General features: G+C 40.8%; 1 protein-coding gene across 3 annotated transcripts; it reads left to right on the forward strand.

The window, feature by feature from the left end:
• Window positions 1-5: 5 nt before the first annotated feature.
• Window positions 6-22,938, forward strand: IDS (iduronate 2-sulfatase). Of its 3 annotated transcripts, none has more exons than XM_068152193.1 (11): window positions 6-268; window positions 12,222-12,353; window positions 13,374-13,677; window positions 15,068-15,204; window positions 16,243-16,420; window positions 17,286-17,374; window positions 18,121-18,321; window positions 19,021-19,191; window positions 19,850-19,976; window positions 21,487-21,660; window positions 22,319-22,938. In XM_068152193.1, the coding sequence occupies exons 4-11, from the start codon at window positions 15,073-15,075 to the stop codon at window positions 22,816-22,818; spliced, it is 1,572 nt and encodes a 523-aa protein (XP_068008294.1). In that variant the 5' UTR covers window positions 6-268; window positions 12,222-12,353; window positions 13,374-13,677; window positions 15,068-15,072; the 3' UTR covers window positions 22,819-22,938. The 3 variants fall into 3 exon arrangements, with proteins under 3 accessions (XP_068008294.1, XP_068008295.1, XP_068008293.1); XM_068152194.1 differs by having other exon boundaries at window positions 13,374-13,481; XM_068152192.1 differs by lacking the exons at window positions 6-268; window positions 12,222-12,353; window positions 13,374-13,677 and adding an exon at window positions 14,204-14,364.
• Window positions 22,939-24,369: the final 1,431 nt, after the last annotated feature.

Raw genomic sequence — 24,369 nt, forward strand, 5'->3', positions numbered from 1 at the left:
CGAGCAATACGCATGCGCCCCAAGAGAGCCGGGAAGTGCCAGTACATGGGCCGGGCTGCAGCCGTTTACAGAGTTAGAGTTTGGCTCTCGCCCAGCCTGGTCCTTATCACCTGAGCGCGCGCGGAAGAGCACCGGCTCTGTACCTACGAGCGCGGGTCTCGTTCGGGTCTGACCCATCGGGGCTGTGGCCGGCAGGCTGTACCTTGCAGGGAGAAGGGATGGCGTAGCCGGCGCCCGTCCCTGCTGAGACCGCCTCCTGGAGCGATAGGTGAGGGGAGCAAGGCTAAAAGTCGGGAGCTCCCGCAGCGGCCGGTAGTGCGGTGGCCGTTGGAGCAGGTGGCTTTGTGCGTTCGGTATTTAGGAGCAGCTTTACTAGAAGTCATAATCCAGTGCTCACCGAGAAATGTTTGAAGTGTGTGTGTATATATTGTGTGTGCGTATACATATCCCATTTAACTTTGGGGGAATCAGTATGGCTTACATATAAAACAGTTTTTGATGAACTAGCACAATGCTGTAGCCTTTACTTTAGAACAAAATGCCCATGTAATATGTCAGACTGCATGAGGCAGAATAGTGTTTCTATCCAGTTTGTTTGCAGGCTTAAATTTATTGGGGATGACTTTATAGATTACCTGATGACTCAGCTAAAAATCCCCATAGCTCCTCACTAATGAAGATTACACTGCAAGTGAAATGCTAATAAATGAAAAATTCAATCATCTGAAGCTCTAACTTCTGCAGAAAGGGCTTAAAAGTAAACGGTCTAAGTCTTCATTCATTGCTAATTTATACCAGCTAAGAAGCTAGGTTTACATGCAGTGTGATTTATTAAATGGCATAGCTAATTGTGGGCCTTGACAGCATTCGTAAGCTAATATAGTCTAGCCAAAGATGTGATTCGTCTGGAGATATTCACTGGCAAACTGTAGATATAATTTTAACTCCATTGACAATGGCACAAGCAGTACATCAAAGGCTACAAGAAAGCACTGGCATGTCAGCACTGCCAGTGCCAGTGGGGAGGGCGTGCGAGGAGATTGGTAAGAAATCAAGATGAGAGAAACATGAAAACATAATGGCATAAAAGAGAAGAGACAGAAAGGGTGAGGGCTAGGCAGTTTCCAGAGACTAAGATGAAAAGTGCCCATATGACAAGACCTGTGGCAGAGCAGTGCACAAACTTCTAAGGAGCCAAAGAATTGCCAGACTTAAAAACCCTAGAAACTTTAGTTTCATTCTGTTTTTTCAAAAGCCAAACCTTTCTAGTATAGCAAAGAGAATATTTATGCATAATGCATTTATCCAAGATATAAATACATCTACTGCAATGCATAAAGAAGCTACTAGACAAGATAGTACCTGTAAGCATTATCCTCAGCCAGATGCAATCATAAAGTCAAAATAATATTAACTAAGAATTATCTTGAGGACTGTTAATAATTCAGAAGTCAAATAAAGCAGCATGCCATTTCTAAGAATATTCATGAAGGTCTGTAGGAATAAATCAAGAAAGATTTCTCCTGCAATTACAAAGTCTGGCTGACTGCCCAGGCAGCAAGATAGTTCCTACAAGGGACAAAGAACTAGGAAAGAGGTCCCTAGTTACAGAAAACATGATAGAGACTAAGATATTAAATACATAGATTAGATATATAGATTAGATAGATAAAGGAGGTAACTAGACAGAAAGAAAAGAGCTCTTTGCTGTTGAACCCACCATGCAGGTGCTGTAGCTGAGAAAACCTCCACCTACGTTATCTCCTCTGGCTGCTTATCAGCTGCTGTTGGATCTGACAAACATGGTGGGTGACATTGTTCTGCCTGTAAAATACCTGTTAAATTTGTGATTAAGCTCAGTTGATGTACTTTTGTACTGTTACTTTAGGAAGGCTGGGGATAAATTTTTGGCTTAAGGTCAAGTTAGGAGCTTTCTTAGATCTTTTGAGGGTCTCGGGTTTCTTAATTGCTGTGAGGGTGATGTTGAGGAGAGTTGGGCAGAAAAGAAAAACCAAAGTGTTGTCTGAACTTAAAAGAGTTAGAAAATTTCTATTGAGTTTGCATGTTATGGTGATTTAAGAGTGGGAAGAGGAGTATGAGGAGAGGCTAAAAGAAGCAGCAAGTCATCTGCTTTCTGGTAAGACTTCCTGACTACTTCTGGTTGAGACTTGAACACTAGGAATTTATCTGAATCCCCTGAGATTGTTTGGTCTCCAACACAAACTGGCATTTTGTTTTTGTTACATTTATCTAATTGCTCAAATTAGTTACCAAAGTCATATATAGTGTCTTATTTTAGAGTCACTGCCATTATTGCTTTCATAAGCCATCTGCTTGTATTCTTACTCTGCTTTAAAGCCATAAAACAGGAGGTTCCTTATCCCTGACTGGCCAAAGTTAAGCGAAGCAAGCAAAACCTCTATCAGCCTTATAATTTGTCAGGCTTGCTTCTCTGTTGACAGTCAGCCTTGACTCTTTTCTAGCATACCTTGTAATTCATATATACTGTTTGCTTTATGGACTTCTCAGGATGTCACTGAGAAGTTAGAAGACTGGAATACAGTAACGTAAAGAGGGGACAGCAGCTCAGTAACAATTGACTTATGTGGCTGAGAGCATAGCCGTGAACGGTTTCTAGGATCATCCTTTATGGTATATGACAGAACATAAAACTGGTTACAAAAACAACTCTTCTTGTTTGAAAATCCCCATCTGAATCTGTGTTGATTTTACTGTAGGGGTTACTATTAGCATTTATTCACAGAATAAGCAGAATTGACCAGCAATTGACAAAGAAGAGATTGCTCAATCTGTTAGGAAATCTTTAGACCAGCCTGTGATTTTGCACAGTTAAAACCAGTAATGATTCAGTATCTGTACAGATATTATTGTTATTGGCATTGCATGCAGCTGCATAGTTTTGAAATTAGGGCCCTAAGTTTCAGTCAAGATTGCAAAACTGTAAGAACATTGTTTTGTGCCCTGTTTGGGAAGGTAGATAAAAGGCAAAGGCTTTAAATCATTCTATTTGCATTTGTCTGTTGGATATTGGGCCCTTAAATGAATATCCTCCAGCCTGAAACCTAGTGGTAGAATTGTAGTATTTCAGCAAGTTTCTGTTTATTTTAATGCCAGCTAGGACTGTGATGTGAGGCAAATGATACTACCAAACCACTGTGAATTTCTTAAGATGTTCTGCCAATGGGATGCTAGAAAATGCATTATTGTGCAGCTATTTGGCCAGAGCAGGATTTGTCACAATGTTTAGGCATCACCTGCAAAAATTAGTTATATATACACTCCACTTTTCCATCTTAAACTGTTCAGCTGGTTTCCCTTACTACTCATCTTCCTGTTGAGAGGAAGCTTCTTCAGACAAGTCATGTTACATGTCCCTTTTCTTAAGCAATCTGTCTTTTTCCTGCTTTGCCACAGCTTCAAAATTACGAAATTTTATGATACTCTGTGTGTGAGGTTTTTGCCACTCCTTTCCCTTCCACTGTGTTCAGGAGCTGTTGAAAAAAAGCTAGGAAAGAAGGAATTGGATCATTGCTCTATAAATAAATGGTATTGGTCTCCTAATGATGGTCATTTTTTGAGTCAGTGCTTTCCTTCCAAGGCCACCTCAATTTCACTGGACTTTGGTGGTTGGTCAGATCACACATATTGTCTTGACAAAATCAGTTTAATCTTCTGTTCTTAAAAGCCACACATAGCATCTAGCACAAAGACTTTTATTTGCAGATGTTTAATTTTTAACCCTATCAGGCTACTTGGACCAGCTGAACCCATAACCATTAAGGAAGTTAGATAAATTTCTCAGTGGAGATGTGATTCTGAAAACAGAAGGAAATCGCTCCTTCAGGAAGATGCCAACTATGAGCTATATTTAGTTCCAAGAGACAAAGGTGTTTTAAGGTGGTTTCCTTTGTGATCCTGCTCTGGCAGGGATGTTGGATTAGGTCTTTCAGGGTCCCTTCCTACCCCTACCGTTGTGTGATTCTGTGATTCTATGTAAGCGAGCTCCTGCCAAGCAGAAAATTGAATAAATTAGATTTTTGCTTTTATATGAACAGGGAGATGCTATCAACCTTAAAACAGTAAGAACAACAAGCAAGATTCCTAGGTCCTCTTCTCATACCTAATCAGTGCTGTGGGTGCCATGGCCAATACATCTGGTGTCATGAGTGTCTAGAATTATGGATACTTTCAGTAACATCTGAACTGTCATTGAAGCAGCATGATTTTCTCTTCTTGTGTTTCTAACTTTTGTCATATCTCGTGTGACAGATTTGACAGGTCTCTATAGTATTGAAGATTTCAGTATGTAATGACCATGGTAGTTTTACAGTGATTGAAATGGGAGGTTAATATGGCTCTTGCAAAAATCTCTGATGGTGGTATCCTTATTGACTCAAACAAAGTCAAAATGAGGTCTGAGGGAACACAGGTTAGCCTGACCTGGGTTTAGACTTCTTTAGTTTGACCAGTGCACTATATTCATATTTTAGGTAACATTTTCTTCATTAATTAAAAGTAAACAGATCCAGGAACTATTCAGATTTGATTTTTGCTTCCTTTAAGTGCTTTTTCAAACGCTGTCACAATGGGACTTCTTCATTGATATTCTTGTCACGTCCCTTGGAGAGTTTTGGGTTTTTAATCACTATTGAACTTGGTCTGTTCAAGTTGCACAGTGCTGATTTTCATATTTTCTTTCAGCTCACTCTTTGTTCTTGTTTAATTGCCAAAAGTAATAGTCATCCAAATTCTAAACACCACTAACCAAAGTGCAGATTTTCTGCTCTGCAGTAGTTTATGACTAGGATTTACCAAGTAGTTTTTCTTTAATAGCAAAGCATCACATTTCTTTGCTATATTTAAAGGTTTTCATGTTTCTTGTTACCCAAAAAGATGTCTGCCATGGAAGAGTCTTATATAAATGAAAAGAGAGCATTTAATTTGCAGTGTATTTGAATAAAAAATGGCATAAATTTGCAACTGGGAAAAAAAAATGCATGAAGTAGTTTATATAATAGAAATCAACACACATTTGGTTTACCTTTAAATGTTGCATTTAATTTTATTATAGTAAACTACAACTGATTGTACAGGTAGAATATTTTACATAAAATTCACATGGTTTTGCTATAAAACTCATTATGGAGTTGACTAATACACCTTACTTTCATTATGAGGTTGACTAATCAACTTAATCCAACACCAAGTAATTCAATTTTATAATCTGTGTTCTTATTGGAAAAAATGGAGGTGTTTAGCATGAGGTTTCTAAGTAATTAGAAAGAATTACAGCGCAGTTCTGGTAGTGTTTTCTCTAAATTGGCTATGGTTTTTGTTAATTTCCACTAAACCTCTACTTGATCAGTCCTGTGTGTTACGAAGGAAAGGCAATTTGAACTTTACCTCAACCTGATCATTCATGCTAAAAGACTGACTTGTCATCTTATGAAAATTCAGAGCTCTTGTCTTCGCTAAACGTTCTTTTTTAACTACAGAAATTGCACTAGGAATGGAATCTTTCACCCAGAAGGTCGGTCTGTGATTGTGCCTATCATATTATGCCTATGAAAATTGGAGTCCTGCATGCCTCAGCTTCTATCTATTTATTTTTCTCCTTTTTAAAATAAAGACACCCAGTAATTTTAGCTGAAGCATTATTCACATTAAAAACTTCGGCACTGCCATAGGTCAAGTGTTCCAACAATCTCCAGGATCTGCAGATCCAGATAACACTGACTTCAAATGAGATATCTATCCTGAGGTGGCTGTGTTCCTCCATGACTCCTCTGGGCTGCTTTCAGAAGTCAAGCCAGACAGTGCAAGACAAATGCATAAATGCCAACAAATTGAATAACAGTTTTGGATTCTGTATACAAGAGGTGAATTCAGTTCAGTGTGCCTTGCAGCAGTGTTATAATTTGCAGCACTATAGCATGTGGGTTAAAATGCTGGCATCCTGATGTAGTAACACTGCACAACATATACTTTAGTCAGTGATGCAGGACAGTGATAAATCAGGCTTCAGCTTATCAGTAATTGGATATAACATAGCTCCTTCTGCAATGTATTCAAGGAAAAGGATCAGGTTAAATGTCAATACGGTTGTGGGAAATTTACATGGCTTTTATAGAGGCAAAACACTAACCAGCTACTTGATGCATTTTATTCTTTGACAAGGACCTACTTACATCTTAACCACACTGAAAAGACACAAGGATATTTAAAACCAGTACAAGTCACTTAAGTCACTGATGTTTCAGCTACGAACTAAGAAACCAATTGTTAACAAAATTGCATGGGAGATGGAAAGGAAGTGAACAAGATCAAAGAAGTGAACTTTTAGGTTTTTAACCATGGTTTCAGGTCTGAGATCTAGCAAGATGACATTTCAAGATCACCTGTGAGCTGTCCAAGTTAAGTAGCAGAATCAGGAAGCTCCAGCTTAATGATCCAAAGAGGAATCTTGACTTACCCAGTCCAAGCTCAGAAAGGATGACTATGTAAGAGGACAGCATGAGGTGATTCATGTTCCCTGAGCCTTTATAACTTGTATTGTACTGAGCATACATATGTCTTGAAGGGGGAAAAAAAGAGTATTTTAAAGTATTAGTATTCTCACACAGCTAAGCTGTTGCAAAGAAATCTTCAATGACATGATCACACGCTGTTTTTCCCCACAGGATTCCTGCAGTAAGTTGTCTAGTGAAGCATCACCTGTGTATGCTGTGTTTGAGATCCTGGGGCATAGTTCACTCACACCTGCAGTAGTAGTGCTAAGGAGCTATGCTCATTCAAACCTTTCTAATAGGATTATGTACAACAAAAAGGTTGGAAAATCAGATTGTAAGTGGACAAACCCACTGTTTTGGTTTCTAGATGAGCAAAACAAAAAGAGTAGAGTTTGGGCCATAATCTGTCTCCCCATGGTTTTCTAGTTAATTCCTTTGAGTTTTGTTTCCTTTTATATTAATAAAATAATGAAATGAAATGTAGAATCATTTTAATAACCAGACACAAGCTATTCAATCCTGCAGTCCAAATCTATGAATGTATTGAGGATTGTATCTTGATCTGTTTTGTATTGAACTGGGAAAACCACTGCTGTGGAAATGTGGTTCCCAAGAATTTTTCTTCTGCTGTACCAGAAAGCCTTCTGCAGAGCTTCTTGTGTGCTGGGGTCATATCTGGCACGTTGATGGGATACTTCTGGAGGTATAGGCCATTTTCAGCCCATGAAACTCCTGGATAGCTGTATGGTCTTGAAAAGTCCTACTGTGTACACAGTGAACTCAGTGCAAGAAATGCTTACTATGGCACCAAGCAAAAAAAATTTTGTAGTTTGAATCTTGAACTGTGACGAAAGGAAACAGTAGAGAAAGGAAGAATTTGCTCTTGTGAGCAGACATTTTTACTCACTATTACAATTGCTCGTTCTGTGTTGTTTGATCTTAGTACTGTTTCAGTAAAGTGATAAAAAGTGTTATTAAAAGAACTCTAAAGAGTAACAAGTCCTTGATGATTCCTAGCCTTGAGCGATTTTTAATTCTGCCTTGCTGCCCAATTACAGGGCTCTGCTTATCCTCCTCCCTGCTTCTGCCTTCATGACACTTGCTTTGTGTCCCACAGTTTGTATGTATGTGGGAAGCAGGATCTGTCTTTGCAGGGATCACTCCTCTCATGCATTGTAAGTTGAATGACATGACAGAAAATATCACCTTAGTCAGAGCAAAGTAGTTGTGTGCTTTGGTGTCCTCGTCAAATTACTAATTACAAGGTTTTAGTGTTTGAAATGGAGAGTTGCTTAAGAGAAGAAGGTGACCTCCCTGTTAGCAATACCTGAATACTGATGAGCTTATTCACTTCCCCTCTAAGGCAGTTGTAACAAGGAGGATAGAGGGGCAGTTAGATTTCACTATTAACAATAAATGGGGGTCAGATTAATTTTGTGGCTTTAACAGCTGTATTTTATAACTACTCTGAGGATGCCATACAAAATACCCTCTGAAATCTGCAGCAACAAACAAAACAGTTTCCAAATGTTTAAATAGACCAGTCCTTACCAGCTGCTGACATTGGTAGCACTACATGACATCTTGTTTACACAGGCTTTCCTGTTTACAGGTCTTATCTCTTTATTGCACTCACTGTATAACTTGAGAAATTGCCTGGCTCGGTGTTTACGTGTTGTTTCTTAGGGCTACGCTGCAATGTACTTGCCTGCTCTCAATAAGCACTTGGGACAGTGTGATTTCTTTGGGCATTGCCTGATTTGTAGGCACATTTCCTGAAATGGGTGCAGGGAGGCTCAGGAAGAACTCCAGTTCCTTAACCCACCCATCTCTTCTCTGGCCAGCATATCAGAGATGGAGCTGATAGTGTCTAATTTGCTATGTTTACAGGCTGAACCGGAAATGGGAGAAACCATGACTGAGGTGTGCCTTTAATTCATTGCTTTTGTTAGTGGTAATAGTACCTATTGCCCAGCATGCTGAAGTCAGTCTAAATAGTATCTTTGAAACAGCTCAGACACTACATGTGCTTGGGAGTACTTGTTGTGTGAGATCTCTAACCTGGCACTTGGCAGCTGAACAGATCTGCATGAGTCACTTCAGACATGGAGAAATGACTTTACGTGAAATGAAGGCTTAGAATGAGTGGTTTTGGATTAAGAATGTATTACCTAAGGTTTACACAGTATTTTCCAGTGCATAGCTCTGCAGATTAGAATGCAAGAACAGACTACCATGGGATCTTATCACTTATCATAACAATGTCGAACTGAGAGTCTATGCAAATGCTTCTGATATGATGCTTTTAGCTTATCCTTGAGTGCTGATGTTCACAGATGACTTAAAAAGTATGTTTGCTTTGATTCTGAAAATAGAATTATGGAAGCTTTCAAAAATAAAAACACTGTTTAGAGATTCATCTACATTATGTCTCAGCAGTTCAGGCAGCTCCATGCTTGCTGTAGGCATTACATTTCCTCACTGTAAATGCCAGAGAAGGCTACAGATAGTAATGCAGGTGTTAACATTTTTAACCAGGCTTTCATTTTCTTCATAGTAACTTGTACAGAAGTAGATTTCATCAGTCATAAGGCAAAAATGAAAACTGCTTTTTAGATAAAAATCTGTTTAGCAATAAATTTGGCAGTTAGAAACTTCCTGTAGTGATTATTCAAATACTTTCTGTAATGAAAGAGAAATACATTATAATCTCTTTCTGATTAGTTTGAATGATTTGTGAAAACAACATTGCTTGTTGAGAGTTTGAGTGAACTGATCACAGTGCCCAACCACTTGTTTGTGAAAACCTGCTTTCATAGAGTTACTGAGTGATGCAGAAAAAGGCTCTTAGGTTCCCTTATAAGTCTAACATGGTGTTTGCAATTACTGTTTTGAGTCAAATGCAACTTCTGGTGAAACCATTGGAGGAACGTTTGTGAAGAGCCAAGACGTCCTTCATAAGCAGAGATCAACAGCTGTGTTATGTTGTATTGCCCAACCATATTTACTTAGTCCTAAAAATAAAAACTTTATCTCCCATGTCAGAGGAAATAATGAACACCAAAACCTGCAAATCTTACTGTTAGTTTTGATTTCCATTTTGGAAGCTATTCCTTGGCCATGTTGTTGTCCTCCACCCAGCAGAGGAGGATCAAAGCCGTTTTGCAATATAAGGAAACAGCAGAGAAAGAGCCAAGTTGATCACACACTTCATAAATCAAAGTAAAATTATTTCTAATAATAATAATTGCACTAATTTCTTTATATCCTCTTCCTTAGATGCTGACTTGACATATTTTTACCTATTTGTTTCTTGGGCTTCAGCTCAAGAAGTTTGAACATTAAAATACAGTTTCCAAATGAAACTGATGAAATCTTTCCTTAAACAGAAAGTGATCATAGCTATGAAAATGCTACTTTATAAGGTCTACTGTTGGTTTGAAAGTACAGCTATTTCTTATAGTTCATTAATAAGATTTTTCCCACTAAAAATCTTGCTGTGCTTAACTTTTAACATGTCTTGTAGTAGTTCTCTGTTCTGATTTTGGCTGGGATAGCATTAATTGTTTCTATAGTAGCCACTGTATGCTTGTGGTTTGAATTTGTGCTGGAAGTGATGTTCATAACGCAGGGATGTTTTGGTTACTGCTGAGCAGTGCTCACACAGTCAAGGCCTTTTCTGCTCCTCACACCACTCCACCAGCAAGTAGGCTTGGGGTGCACAAGGAGTTAGGAGGCGACACAGCTGGGACAGCTGACCTCAACTGACCAAATAGATACCCCCTTCCAGCTGATGTCATGCTTAGTATATAAACTTTGGGGAAGAAGAAGGAAGGGGAGGACACTTGGAGCTATGTCATTTGTCTTCCTAAGTTACTGTTACATGTGATGGAGCCCCGCTTTCCTGGGGATGAATGAACACCTGCCTGTTGATGGGAAGTGCTGAACTAATTCCTTGTTTTTTTGCCTGTGTGGCTTTAGCTTTACCTATTAAACTGTCTTTATCTCAACCCATGAGCTATCACACTTCTACTCTTCTGATTCTCTCCCTCCTTCCACCAGGGTGGGGGTGAGTGAGTGGTTGTCTGGGACATAGTTGCCAGCTGGGGTTAAACCACAACTGTCATAGGAAATAACTGATTTTAAGATGCTTAGCTGTTATGTTAGTAGCCTCATCTGCATCACTAACGCTTTTGCAAGCAGTCCTGTAGCCCCCCAAACCTTCAGTATATGCCTCAGCATATTGCTAAATTATCAAATTGTTAAATTTGATACTCAGTGGTGGTGATAGGTGATGGGGGCTGACATTTGTAAGGACTTCTAGGCCTTCTAGCAGAATGACTTAAGTTCAACAAGGTTTAGGTTTAACCTTTCCCATTACACTCCTAACTCGCCACACCCAATACAACAGTGGTTTGGAAGCTGTATGACAGGCAGCTCAAATGCCCATACATCTAGGGTGGAGTGGACATCTGGGCTGTGAGACCAGTTTGTCAGTGACATACTATTAGGGCTGTGATTTCAGTGTCTGAAGTAATTTACCTGGCATCTTCCCAGTTTTCTTTTAAGCATCGAAACTTGTGTGCTGATACAGAATTTTTCTAGTGTAATTTGTTCTTCTAGTGGACTGAACTTAAGATGTTTGCTAAATACTTGTGCTAGGCAAACCAGGAAATTCATATCAAGTACCATTTAGCCTATTTGCATTTGAGAGAGGCAAGTTTTATGATAATTAAATGCATGTGCCACAGCAAAATAATTCCTCAGCCTTTTCCAGAAAAAGTCTTCAAATGAAGAGGAAAGAAGTATCTCTCGGGGATATACTGTTCAATACATTTCCAGCAGCTGATCTATGCTAGGAGAGTTGCTAATACCTGTGAGATAACACTGTTTACACACAAAATTAATTCCAAAATATGCAATCATCAAATACACTGAATAATATTCATGAGCTGGTTGCATGTTGTGTGCTCCTTAGTAACTGAGTTTGTAGTTGCAGGGTTTTTAATTTGATTCAAGGAGTGTAGAAAGGAAGTGTAAGATCCACACAAAAATAAACTTCACTGTAACAGTTTAGAGGAAGTGTGTTTGAACATGTGTTCATGGCAAAATACAGATTCTGAACCAGACGTCCTGCTGAACAAATTGGATGGTGACAGACTATTTTAGCCAGTGTTCCTGGTAAGCTTATGGTGGGTGCACACACAGCATGTTTCAAGCCTCAGGTATGATGCTTTACAGAGCAGAGAAACAGGCTATTTTCTATCCCATTCTCTCAAAGAGTTACCAAAGCAAGCCAGTTACAGGAAACTAAGGTTTAACTCTGATGATCCCTATGCTTTTTGTAATTGGCTTTACACTTCCTGATGTTTGTAATTTTTCCAGTAAAGTTGCTCTCTTCTGAAGTATTCCTATGTGTTTTTTAATGAAATAGCTGTGTTGCATTACAAAAACACTGAGATTGAATTCAGTTTCATAGTTCTGTCAGCTTCTTCAGAGGTGAGATGAAGGCTTCTGGTTCTGAGGTGATCCCATTTTAAACAGATACCCTCCAGTGAAAGAAGCCACCAGCTTGGGGAACTGATACCAGCTTGACAGGAATTCCTCAGTGCTTTTAGGGTAAAGTTCCTGTAATTCTGCTGCAGATGGCCTGTGTTGTTTACTCCCTGTGTGTTATGATCTGGTTTGTAGGATGTGTACGGAGAACTTGCACAGATGCAGCGAGCGTGCTGTGCCTTGCATGCGTTGGAGGTACTGTACGAGCTACCAACACAGTAAGTGTGCAGCAGATCCAGCCTACCTGAGAAGATCTCTTCCTATCAGGTGTGTTCTCCATTTGATGTGCACATGCACAGTATGTCTGACTTCTCGAGAAGGCATTGAGTTTTGTGTGTGCTTTGTGCTATTTATGCACTGAACATGCTGTAAATTAATTGCATCTGGTAAATCTACTTTCTGCTTTCTGTGTAAGTGATAAGGTACGCAGAAATCCCAGAGAAGCTTTCAAAATCTTTATATTACCTTTGAATAACCTTTCTAGGTGGGGAAAAGTGGAAAAAAAAGAGGAGCATCTAGGAAAGTCTGGACAGTCAGATTGTTTTCATGGCAATTTCTCTTAGTGCAGATAACTTCAAAGTTGCAGAAGTACCACTGCTTGCACAATCTCAGAAGCACAGGACTAATCCACCTACCTGCTAGCCTCTCATGAGGCAGGTTCTGCTATCTGAACTTTTCACACTCAGTTACAGATTTTCTTTCTGTATGCTAGTCTTTAGTATTTGAAAAAAAAGTGATGAATTAGGGCATTTCTGTCTCAGAACTCATGCTGCCAACATTTTGATAAGAAAGAGCAACTGATACAGTCCTGAAGCACAGAAAGCATAAAATTATAGATTCCATTAGAGATGCATTGCTTTTGTGGAAAAGGCAGGCTTTTTCCCTTAGACACTGGGGGGTTTTAATAGTCTGATCCTAAAGACATTGATATTTGCCAGTACATTTCACTGTTAATCTGGCAGTTGTAGTGAAAGGAGTACCTAACACTTGCTGAAAAAAGAGAAAACTCTGCATGACTTCACGGATACCCTTGTCACAGTGGATTTCACATGAGAGTGAAAAGTCAGTCGTTTTCAAATGTTAGTGTACTTGGCATGACTTTACTTGGTTCAAGACTACATAGTTACAGTATTTTAATATTTTTACAATCTTCTCATGAACAGCTTTATTATACCATCTTGGGCTTTGGTTAGCTTACAGCTGCAGATTGGGAAGCACCTCTATAGTTAACAGTGAGTTAATTTTGTGCAGGAATACCGGCAATGAACCTGTTTCTCTCTTTCACAGTTAAGAAGAGAACAGTGAAAAATTTTGGAGTACTGCTTCCAGTTGTGGTGCCCCCAGCATAAGAGGGACATCGAGCTGCTGGAGAGGGTCCAGAAGTAGACCACGAAGGTGATCAGAGAGCTGGAGCACCTCTCCTATGGGGGCAGGCTATGAGAGTTGGGGCTGTTCAGCCTGGAGAAGGATCCAGGGAGACCTTATAGTGGCTTTCTAGTACCTGAAGGGTGACTGCAAGAAACATGCTGGCAATGCTGAACATGCATTTCCACCAACAGCCCATGGGAACTTGGGCTCACCAGATCCTGGGGTAATGTGGGAATACGGTGTTTGTTTCAAGAGCAGAAGTGCTAACTGGTTGTAGAACTGATTAACAAAGAGGATTGAAGTGAAGCATGACTCTGAGGTTGATGCTCTGTATGCTAAAGCTTGACTTCGTTTCCCAACGTTATCTGCATGAGAAACACATGTCAGAACGCCCAGGGTGCTATTGCGGGGAATGCCCAGTCGCAGGTGACACTGCCCGACCTGCTGCCGGTGGCATTGGCACTGCCATTCTGCTGCCGGTGACGCTGACATTGCCGATTTCGCTGACAGGGATGCTGACACCGGCACTGCGAGTTCCATTGCCGGTGACATTGGCACTGATTCTGGCACTGCCTGTCAAGCCTCGCTGGCCTCTCGCACGGGCTAGGGCTCACGCGCGGAGCCGCGGCGCCACCGTGTGGTCACACCGGGAAACAGCGCCCTCCCGGCCCCGAAGCCTGCCGGTTGGGCCGGGGCGGGTTAAAGCCCGGCAATGGGCCAGCACCGGCAGCTGGGGCGGGGCGATGGGTTTGCCCGTTCTTGCTGCCATGCTAGGAAATGGCGCAGGTTTCCTCGCTGACTCTGGCCGCCTGCCTTTGCTACAGTCTGTTGCTCCTGTCCTGCGATGCGTTCGCCCTGGAGGCGGCGGAAACCCGTTGGCTTCGCACCCGCGGGGCGCTGGAGCCCGGAGGTGCGGCGGGGCTTGTTCTCCCGGGTGGGGGGAATCTAGACCGTCGGCAGGGTACGCGGAGGAGCCGGGTCGGTTTGCACCGTCCCGGTAACGGCCCCTGGTTTGCAGCGAGGCGCCCGAGGGGCCTGCCTGTGGCCCCGGTGCTTCGTGCTCCGAGTCGCGCAGAGCATTTGGGGAAGCTCCATCTGCCTCCTGGAAGGCTTTCTGGCTTTAGACATCCATCAGTTTGTGCGCTGAACATGATACAGCTCTAGTGATGTGTAATTAGTTCTTTTAAAATGTTTTTATCTATCTGGAGTGGAATCCTTTAGCATGACAGCGTCTGAGACATACCCGTGGTTTGACATCGTCTCGAACTTGCGAGCTGTAGGATTCAGTTCTGGGTGGAGCTATGAAATACCTCTTTAAATGACATCGCCTCTCAGTGGCCAGCTGAAGGCAGCTGACGGAAATCCCGTGAGAGGAAGCAATGTCATTAGAAGGGATGTGAAAACCGCTGCAATTCTATGTCAAATATGCATTCCTTCGTTGAAGGAATTAATCCCACTATTTACACTTACAAAGATATCAGATGTTCTCGTTGATTTTACTTAAATTTTTTTTCTTAAGTATAATTTGGGGTTTAAACCTGACAAATCTGCATAGAGTAATCTCCACTCGCTGGAGCTTGAATTAATATATTTCTAATTCTGTTCCTTTGTAGATGGTATGAATGTCCTGTTTATAATTGTGGATGATCTGCGTCCTGTTTTGGGGTGTTACAGAGATAAGCTCGTGAAATCTCCAAACATTGATCAGCTTGCTTCTCAAAGTGTTGTGTTCACCAATGCATATGCACAGGTGAGAGACCTCATAATTTTTTTTCCCCTCTACAAAATAAACTGCTGGTTTATTAGGTGTTAGGCAGATCGTTGGAGAAAAAGAAGTATTTGTTAAGGTAAATTATTTCCAGTTGAAAATAAATGGTTGGGCTGAAATATGCTGTATGAACCTATATATTAAAGTGAGAAAAATTAAAATGAGGCATTTGAATGATGGTATTTCTGTAGCCCTTGGAGGAGTGCAGTATCACACAAACATTTTTCACGGCTAGCTGCTTAAAAATGCTGTTTTGCTAAATCAGAATTAGTTCTTTCTGCTGTTTATTAAAGGTGTATTTTTTTTTTTCACTGTTTAATTTTTTCTGCCAAGGAATCCATTCCACAGATCTCTACAAAGGGGCAGCTTTTGTGGTCAGCATTAGTTAAATACAGGCTGCAAAATCACACTAATTAATACCTTGACTACGATGCTTGCCCTCCCAAATTTTGCTATGCTGAGAAATGAGAAATTTGAGTCTGATTCCAACTAGGGATTAGAAACTTACAAAGCAGTAACTCTTGACTCTTGCCAGCCTGGAACAGAATTCATAAGGCCTTTGAATCATAACCTGGACCTTCTGTATGTTTATCCTTTTCATTATTCTTCAGGCAATCTAGATCAGCTAGGCTTGGGCTTTTGTTACCACAGTCCATCTGCTGCTTCTGCTTAATTCTGTGTAAGTGTGAGCTACCAGATTTCAACAGCAGCCTGGCTAGGTTTTTGTTTTTTTTTTTTTTTACTGCTAGCTGCATAATCAAAGCTTTTAGTGCTTAGGAACTGGTTATTTGAGGAAAAAATTATAGATAGGTAAAAGCATATCTTGCTAAAAGTTTGCAATTGGGAATTAGTACTCCTAGTAAGGGTGCTGTTCATTCCAGCTTGAAGTTACATGAAACATGTCCAGCTGCAGCTCCTGAGGCTTTGGATGTTTTGCTCAGCTACACCTAAGTCAGTTTGTATATGTCTTCTATTTTTCTGTTGTGAGGTGATTCTCTTTTTGGATGGCTCTCTCCTCAGCAAGCAGTGTGTGCTCCCAGCAGAGTGTCGTTTCTTACGGGACGCAGACCTGATACCACCAGACTGTATGATTTCTACTCCTACTGGAGAGTACATGCAGGAAACTATTCCACGATGCCCCAGTATTTCAAGGAGAATGGCTATGTGACCCTGTCTGTGGGGAAAGTTTTTCATCCTGGTATGGTTTGAATTGTCATCTACGTATGCTTAATGTGTATGTTCTCACGAATGGACTTCATGTAGAAGTATCAACTGTGTGATTCTTCTCTGTATTGCCAGCCTCAATCATAGTCATGAACCAGATCCTACAATGATTGTAGGTTGTCTTTAAATCTTAATTTTAAATCTTAAGGCATTAAAGATGAACATAGTATATGAGTCTTATCTAATGAGTATTTTCACATCTAGTCTAGGGGTTGAGGGAATAAATGTCTAACATTCCAAAAATACATCTGGAAGTTAGGTATCCCCTGAAGATGAAATTACTGAACAGCTTCATTATCTTAGCTCTGCATATACATGTTTCATAATAGACCATCTGTCTGGATCAGGAGATACAGAGTGTATGACTAATATCACCAATTAAATAGGAAACTAGCTCACTAGTTAAAAAGGCAATAGCACTACTGAGTTGAAATACTGTAATACTGACCTTCTTTTTGGTAGCTCATTACCCCAGAACTAAACTTGTATGAATATATGAACTTTTGGTTGATAGTAAAGCTAATAAAGGGTATATATGAAGGCTGCTCTTTAATCCTATTTTTGTGTGGGGTTTTTTTGTTGCACTTCCCTGAAATAAAGTTTTTCAAGACCCTTGAGTCTCCCTTACCAGTGAAAGGTGTTCCAGGGAAAATTGTCTGTTCTTAACTTTAACTTTTACTTTTTGGGCTTCTTTTTTTTCAATTGTGAAAGATCCTTCAAAACCTTTCTTCTTTTAGCACATTTAAAAAGAAACAACTGAAATCAAGTTAAACTTGTGTTTGAAGTCTTCCTGGTTCAGTAAACTATTACAGCATTCCTAATATCTTTACCCTTTTCAGGAGTTTCATCCAATTACAGTGATGACTATCCATACAGTTGGTCTGTTCCACCCTTTCATCCCTCAACTGAAAAGTATGAGAATGATAAGGTAAGAGTGATTTGTGTAACTCTAACGAAGGAGGTTTTCAGGGTGTAATCAAGTTTTGTGTGGAGCTTAGGCTGTGCTCCCTGGTTTTTAAGAATACAACCTCTACAGGGAAACAACTGGCCAGTCTTACATCCTGTTTCCTAGCCTGTCAAAAGGAGGTTTGTCCCTTCAGTGGTGTGTTATGTTAATTCACAGAATTCATCTGCCCATCCTGCAGATACTTCTAGTATTTTCCTGGCAACTGTATAGTCACCTAATTTATCTTTACTCACCAATTATATATCACCTGCTGCTGGCATTTTCTCAGAAACAAAGTCAGTAGATTCCAGGCAGGTTTCTATGAGCTCTTGAGATCAGGAGTAAAAACACACACACATGTGTATATATATTGAAACCAAATTCTAGCTTCTTGCTAACAGGTCAAAGATTCTATTCATCATAGAAGCCATGTGTTTTCCCGTGGGACTGTTTAATCTTCAGCCCAGCTTTAGAGAGGAGTCTGATTTTCCATGTATAGGGAAGTGGCATTCTTGAGCTCCTGAAGCTGTCTGCTCAGTCACCAGTGTAATTCTGCACCTTTGGCGTTCACAGCAATTCTGAAATTCCTGTTTTGTATCCAGTCTGCAGTCTTGGGGGTGGAAGGAATGAGAAACAAATGGGTTTGAAAGTTACAGAACAGTGGATTTCTTCTTTGCTTTTACAGAAGTTAACTACTTAACTAATTATCTTTTTTTTTCTTGTTTAAGACTTGTAGGGGTAAAGATGGGAAACTCTATGCTAACTTGGTGTGCCCAGTGGATGTGTCAGAAATGCCCAGTGGTACTCTGCCTGATATTCAGAGCACGGAAGAGGCCATACGCTTACTGAATGTTATGAAAGCCAAACACCAAAAATTCTTCCTGGCTGTTGGTTACCACAAACCACATATCCCACTGAGGTACCCACAGGTGAGGAAATAGGAGCTTGCACAGAAAGGAACCTAGAGAAGTGTTGCTTTTGCTTTTCAAAGCTGTGTCCACAAAGGATTTATCATAGAATCACAGAACACAGGTTGGAAGGGACCTTGAGTGTTATCTGGGCCAATCTTTCCTGGCAAAAGCACAAGATAGACAAGATGGCCCAGCACCTTGTCTAGCTGAATCTTAAAAGTGTTTATTGGTGTTGTTTCTGGAAGGGAAGCTGAAAACCAGCTTCTGAGTTGTGTTTCAGAATGTCTAATGAGAAGGAGTTGGGAGCACTCAGCTGAAAGCTCAGCCTCTGCCACCATAATAATGACTGCCACTGCATGGAGGCAGTGTTCAGCTTGATGGAGTATGACATAATGAGGACTTACTCCATTCTCTGTTTGAGTTGGTGGCAAAACTCCTACTCATTTCAGAGAAAGTGATGTTTGATCTTCTATTTTAGTGTTGCTTTGAGATACTGGAGACTGTTTATGGGTACTACTAACTCAGTACTTCTCAGGAACTGTTTGGGGCTGACATCCATAGTATTGCTTGCTTTTACACTCTGGGGTGGGTGAATGAAGCCTTATAAACTGGAAGAATATTGAAGAATATCCAAGAGTTGGTTGCTGTTTTACAACACAAAGTTCACAACAGATCTTAGAGGTGAGGACAGTCTTTATGTGTCTCTGTCTTGTAAAGGAATTTCTCAAGCTGTACCCCTTGGAAAACATCACATTAGCTCCAGATCCCTGGGTACCAGAGAAACTACCTTCTGTGGCATACAACCCCTGGACAGATATCAGACAGAGGGATGATGTGCAAGCCTTAAATGTTAGTTTCCCTTATGGACCACTTCCAGATGACTTCCAGGTAAGCTGTCAATACAATGCACTGAAGTCAAGTTGCCTTAACTTGTTCAAATGCAAGGGAGTAGTCAGCTGCCCCTAGGTGTTCCCAGGTATTCAGAAACAGACACTTTGCAAATACTGTTAATTCCCTGCCTTGCAAACTGTCACCTCTATCTTGGTAGACAAGCCTTCACTCTTAACTGCAGTCAGGCTAGTGGGGGTGGGGAGGAAGAGACCAGCCATCAACTATGTACTCCTTGTTTGTATATAAGGGAATGTATGTAGCAGCTACCAATGTTGTGTTTGTTTTCATGATCTGAATCTGTTCATCTGTTTGTTTGCCACTCAGTCTATCTTCTTTTGCAAGATTTCCCTTGACTTTCCAGTGCCTAAGCCAAAACAAGATGCACTGTCTGGACCCTGAGAGAAGCAAAACTGATTGGTTTGTAACATCTTGCTTGAAAAATCTTCTGGGAGATAAATTGAATTTTCTAACTGCTTCCTCCCTGTTTACCTTTTCTGGGACATGAATCAGGCTACAGACACTTGAAATATAGCTTTACAAGTAAAACCCTTCAGTTTCTTTACTTAGACAGCCACCCACTGGTTTTCCTGAGTGTGTGTCTAGGGAAAAGCTAACTGGGTTTTTTGCCCCTCTCCCCTGTTCTCTTACCTTGCAGCGTCGGATTCGTCAGAGTTATTATGCAGCAGTTTCTTACCTGGATGTGCAAGTTGGCCTGCTCTTGAATGCTTTGGATGATGTAGGACTCTCAAATAGCACAATAGTAGTTTTCACTGCTGATCATGGTAAGCATTTAAATCTTTCTCCAGTTCACTCTTAATAATTGTGCAACTCAATGCCAGCATATATTAATCAAGTGTGTGTTTATATGATGTACAGTAGAGCTACCATACCTTGTATATCTGGCTAATCTGTCTCTAATTAAATGGACTGACACAGGCATCTAGGGCTGCACAGCTCTGTGCCCCTGCAGGCACCTCTCTTTAATCAGGTTGAGGATTTACCAGTGAATGATGAGACTGTCTGACAGAACACTGTGTCTCAGCTTGCTGGCTTCCCACCTCCTACCCAAAGAGTGGCTCTTGCTGGGAACAGTGCTGTGAAAGGATAGCGACCACTTACCACCCCCCCACACCTCCCAGCTCCCCCCTTACAATTTGTAGAGAGCCATCTGGTACAGAGGATGACAGGCTTTCTCATTAACTGCTGAAGTGTGTTTCCTTGCACTTGTCATTGCTGCTTGCAGAGCATCTAAACTGATAGCAATATGGCTCCCCCCTCATAACTAAGGTCTTACACACTCTGCATCCTGGGGGTGAAAAACTGAGTTTGAATCATGGGACAAATGTTTGCTTCAATACTCTAATATTTGTTAAAATAACCTCCTCCTGATCCTTTTAATTGAGAGTTGGCTTAGCTGACTTTAAAGTTAGAGTATGGCTTAACTAGATCAATCTGAAGTCACATACTTAGTTCATTTGAGTTGAATTCTATGAGCATGTGTGTCTAAGCAAGCCCTTACAAGTTGTAGAGCTGTGGGTTTTAATTCTGGTACTAAAGCCACTCTGGATGTTCCTTTTGACTTGCTGCCTTGATTTGGGTTTCCCATTGTAAACTGAATTTCTCTTTCCCTTATTGTGATTCACTCCAAACACTTGGTGTTTCCAGTACCATAGCTTGCAAAGTGACCAAAAAAACCCCAATGTGTTAACATAGCTGTTGCAGAGCTCTTTTGTCTACCCCTAAAGTGAAGATGGCAATAAATTGGCCTGGAAGGAGGTCATGTTGGCATCTCTTCCAAATGGAAGAGGAAAGCTAAAGAGTTTTGATGTCTATTGCTTCCTCGGGAGTTACATCTTGATGTGGCAGTCTGGCATAGATAGCAGCCTTGGCTCAGAGGGATATTTGGTCACAGTGTTAACAGGAGTATTGCAGAGCTGGCAGCTGCCCAGAGCTTAAGTAAGTGCTTTGTGGAATTGATCTGGAGGCTCTTGTAGGTACTGACACACCCCAGTTCCTCTTTTCTGCTGTTTTAATGCTGATTTCCCTATTGTAATCTGGAGTAGGGGGAAATAAGGAAAGGTGTAATTGTATCCTTAATAAAAGAGTACCAAGTTGCAAGATACAGTCAAAATAGCTTTCATGTTAAAGAAAAATCTGGTTGTATTTAAAGATAGATTATTTGTTTTTAATCTAACATTGATAACAAACTAGTCAATTCACAGTGGAAAAAGGAAAAAAATCTATTGCTGAACTACAACCCAGCATCTGTTCTGAATTGTGTTCCTTATCTAGGATGGTCCCTGGGAGAACATGGTGAATGGGCAAAATACAGCAATTTTGATGTTGCTACCCGTGTGCCACTGATGTTTTATGTGCCAGGGATGACAACTTCCTCTGCTAGTCAAGGAGAGAGGGTCTTTCCTTACCTGGACCCTTTTAGCCACGTTTCAGGCTTGGTTCCTCAAAGTAAGTTCCCAGCATTTATTTTTGGTTTGCAGTAGATACATGTAAAGAGATGGTGATATAATGATACTTTGCCTACAGGCAGCTTGAGTCCACTTTGGCTGTGCTTCTTGTACTGAGGAGAAACAGGATGGTGAAGGCATCTTTGCTTTGGTTAGATCTCCTTAGGTGGAAATAGCTAGATGTCTGAGTTAACACAACAGGTGATTTGGTTTTGTGTGGCGTAGAAGCCTGAAAGTATACTTGACCTACCTTTTGTAGTGCACCTGCTGTCTTTTCAGCAGTAATTGGTAAACATTCTCTGTGTAGCACTGGAAACTGTTTTGATGGAGGCACACTTGTGTTAAACTGCTGACACTGGAACTTGTTTTGTCTTTCTGAAGAGTTGAAAGCAACGAATATTATTGTCTTGAAGGCTGCATATTTGAGAAATGTAAATGTAAAAATGTTCTCTTTAAAAATACATCATAAATGCATCAACTAGCATCTTCAGAGCTTACTGCCACACCATAATTGCCTTGATTTTTGTCACCCCACAAATCCAGTACAAAGCACTTTCAATAAAACACCAACTTAATTATCAGAGTAAGTTTCTAAAATGTTTTACCAGAGTCTGTCAAACCATTGTGTTCCTTAACTTGTGTTGTGATGTTTCTTCTAGGGCAGAGCAAAAAAGTGGTTGAGCTTGTGTCTTTGTTTTCAACACTTGCTGAACTTGCTGGCCTGCAGGTTCCTCCTGTGTGCCCAGAGACCTCCTTTCACGTGGCACTGTGCACTGAGGGGACAAGCATTGTCTGGTATTTGAATGCCTCTGAAAATGCAGAGGAAGAGAAAGATGAGTGTGGTGACAGTTACAGATGTTTCAATGAAGAAACTGTTGCTTTCAGCCAATATCCCAGGCCTGCAGACACTCCTCAGTGGAACTCTGACAAGCCAAAGCTGAAGGACATCAGAATCATGGGCTATTCCATGCGTACAGTTGACTACAGGTATACTGTATGGGTTCAGTTTAATCCGAACAACTTCAGTGCTAACTTTGAAGATGTCCATGCAGGAGAGTTGTACATGGTGGAGACTGATCCGAATCAGGATCATAACATCTATAACAATACCTCACATGGTTATCTTCTCAAAAAAATCCTTGGCTTCCTGAAGCACTAGAGCTCAGAAACTTCTTTGTGCATGTTTGTGCAACACTTTTGTTTTATATATGGAACCTTTCTTCTGTTGTACAGAGAACACTTGGATTGAATTAAAATCCTCTTTGTATCAAAACACTAAGCTACTGCCTTTGTCTTGTTATATTAGTCTGGGGAAGGCTAAGGGGAGATCTTTATGCTTTCTACAGTTACCTGAAAGGAGGTTGTATTGAGGCTGGTCTCTTCTCCCAACTAACTAGCAATAGGACAAGAGGAAATGGGTTTAAGTTGTGCCAGGGGAGGTTTAGATTGGACATTAAGAGAAACTTCTTTACTGGGAGAGTGGTGAGGCATTGGAACAGGCTGCCCAGAGAGGTGGTGGAGTCACCATGTCTGGAGGTGTTCAAGAAGCTGTAGATGTGCTGCTTCAGGACATGATTTAGTAGTCATGGTGGCTGGGTTATGGTTGGACTTGATCTTAAAGGTCTTTTCCAGCCTTAGTGATTCAATGGAGTCAGAGTGAACTTCTGCAGTTTTCAAACACAAGCACACAACACTTCTGAAGAGGATATGGAGGCCCATACTGTGAAACATAGCTGTGGTCTTCTGTAGTCACTGAAGAACTAAAATTTGTTATCTGTGCTGCAACTAGTGGTGTGAAAGGTGCAAAAAGGAACTTAAGTGCAGAAAACATGTGTCAGTAAACAGGTCCTGTCCACTTGGGGCTGGAGTGGTCAAAGAACCTTTTGATAGTAGTGAAAAGCTGCGGTGTTTGCTGTCAGCCTCACCTCCTGGCTAGAGCCAAAAGAGAGTCACAGAATGTCAGGGGTTGGAAGGTACCTTGACACATCATCTAGTCCAACCAAGGAAAATTCCTCCTTTATCCTGACTTGTTCTGGGGCCTCAGGTGTCTGGGGCTCCTGTAAAACTTCGTTTCATTTCAAGTTTAATTTCAAATAAGAGGGTTTTTTTATCTGTAAATTCGTGTTTCTTACCATACAGGAGGGGATCTGAATTTTTAATTATTGTGTATGAAATGACTGCTTTTATCATTGAAACACTAAGTAAGACTTTAGGGTTAAAGTAACGCCAGGATGATCTTCTGTAGTGTTTCATGTGGACTGGTCCAGTGACCCCATACTTGAGATAAGATGGAAACCTTTAGGTTGCTGTAGTTGCTGAACTGCTTGCTGCTCTCGAGGATTTTTCACATTCAGTGACAGGAACTTGGGTGTGTGCATTCTTTGGTGCTAAGTGGGGCCTGGCATTCTTGGTTTGGGATTAGGATAGCTAAAAGCCTCCCATTTCGTTTGAAGTTTTTAGTGTGTCACTTAGCAGCACAGGATGTGGATCAGTAGTTGTCCCAAGCTGTGCTGTTAAGTAAATTTCCATATGGCCAAATGCATTAAGGTAAATGTTTGTGAGTTTGTAGCTGAGAAAAATGTTTTTGCTGAGTGTTTTAAGTGTTATTTGTACCTTATGCTCACAACCACGAGGTACACTGTACTCTAGTGTGATGGCAGTAATTTGTATTGTGCTCTAGCAGCCTGCTAGAGTTCTGTCATTCCGTCTT

This window comes from Melanerpes formicivorus, unplaced genomic scaffold (assembly GCF_026170545.1).
Source record: "Melanerpes formicivorus ecotype bairdi unplaced genomic scaffold, bMelFor1.0.p_v2 SCAF_22, whole genome shotgun sequence".
NCBI lineage: Eukaryota > Metazoa > Chordata > Aves > Piciformes > Picidae > Melanerpes > Melanerpes formicivorus.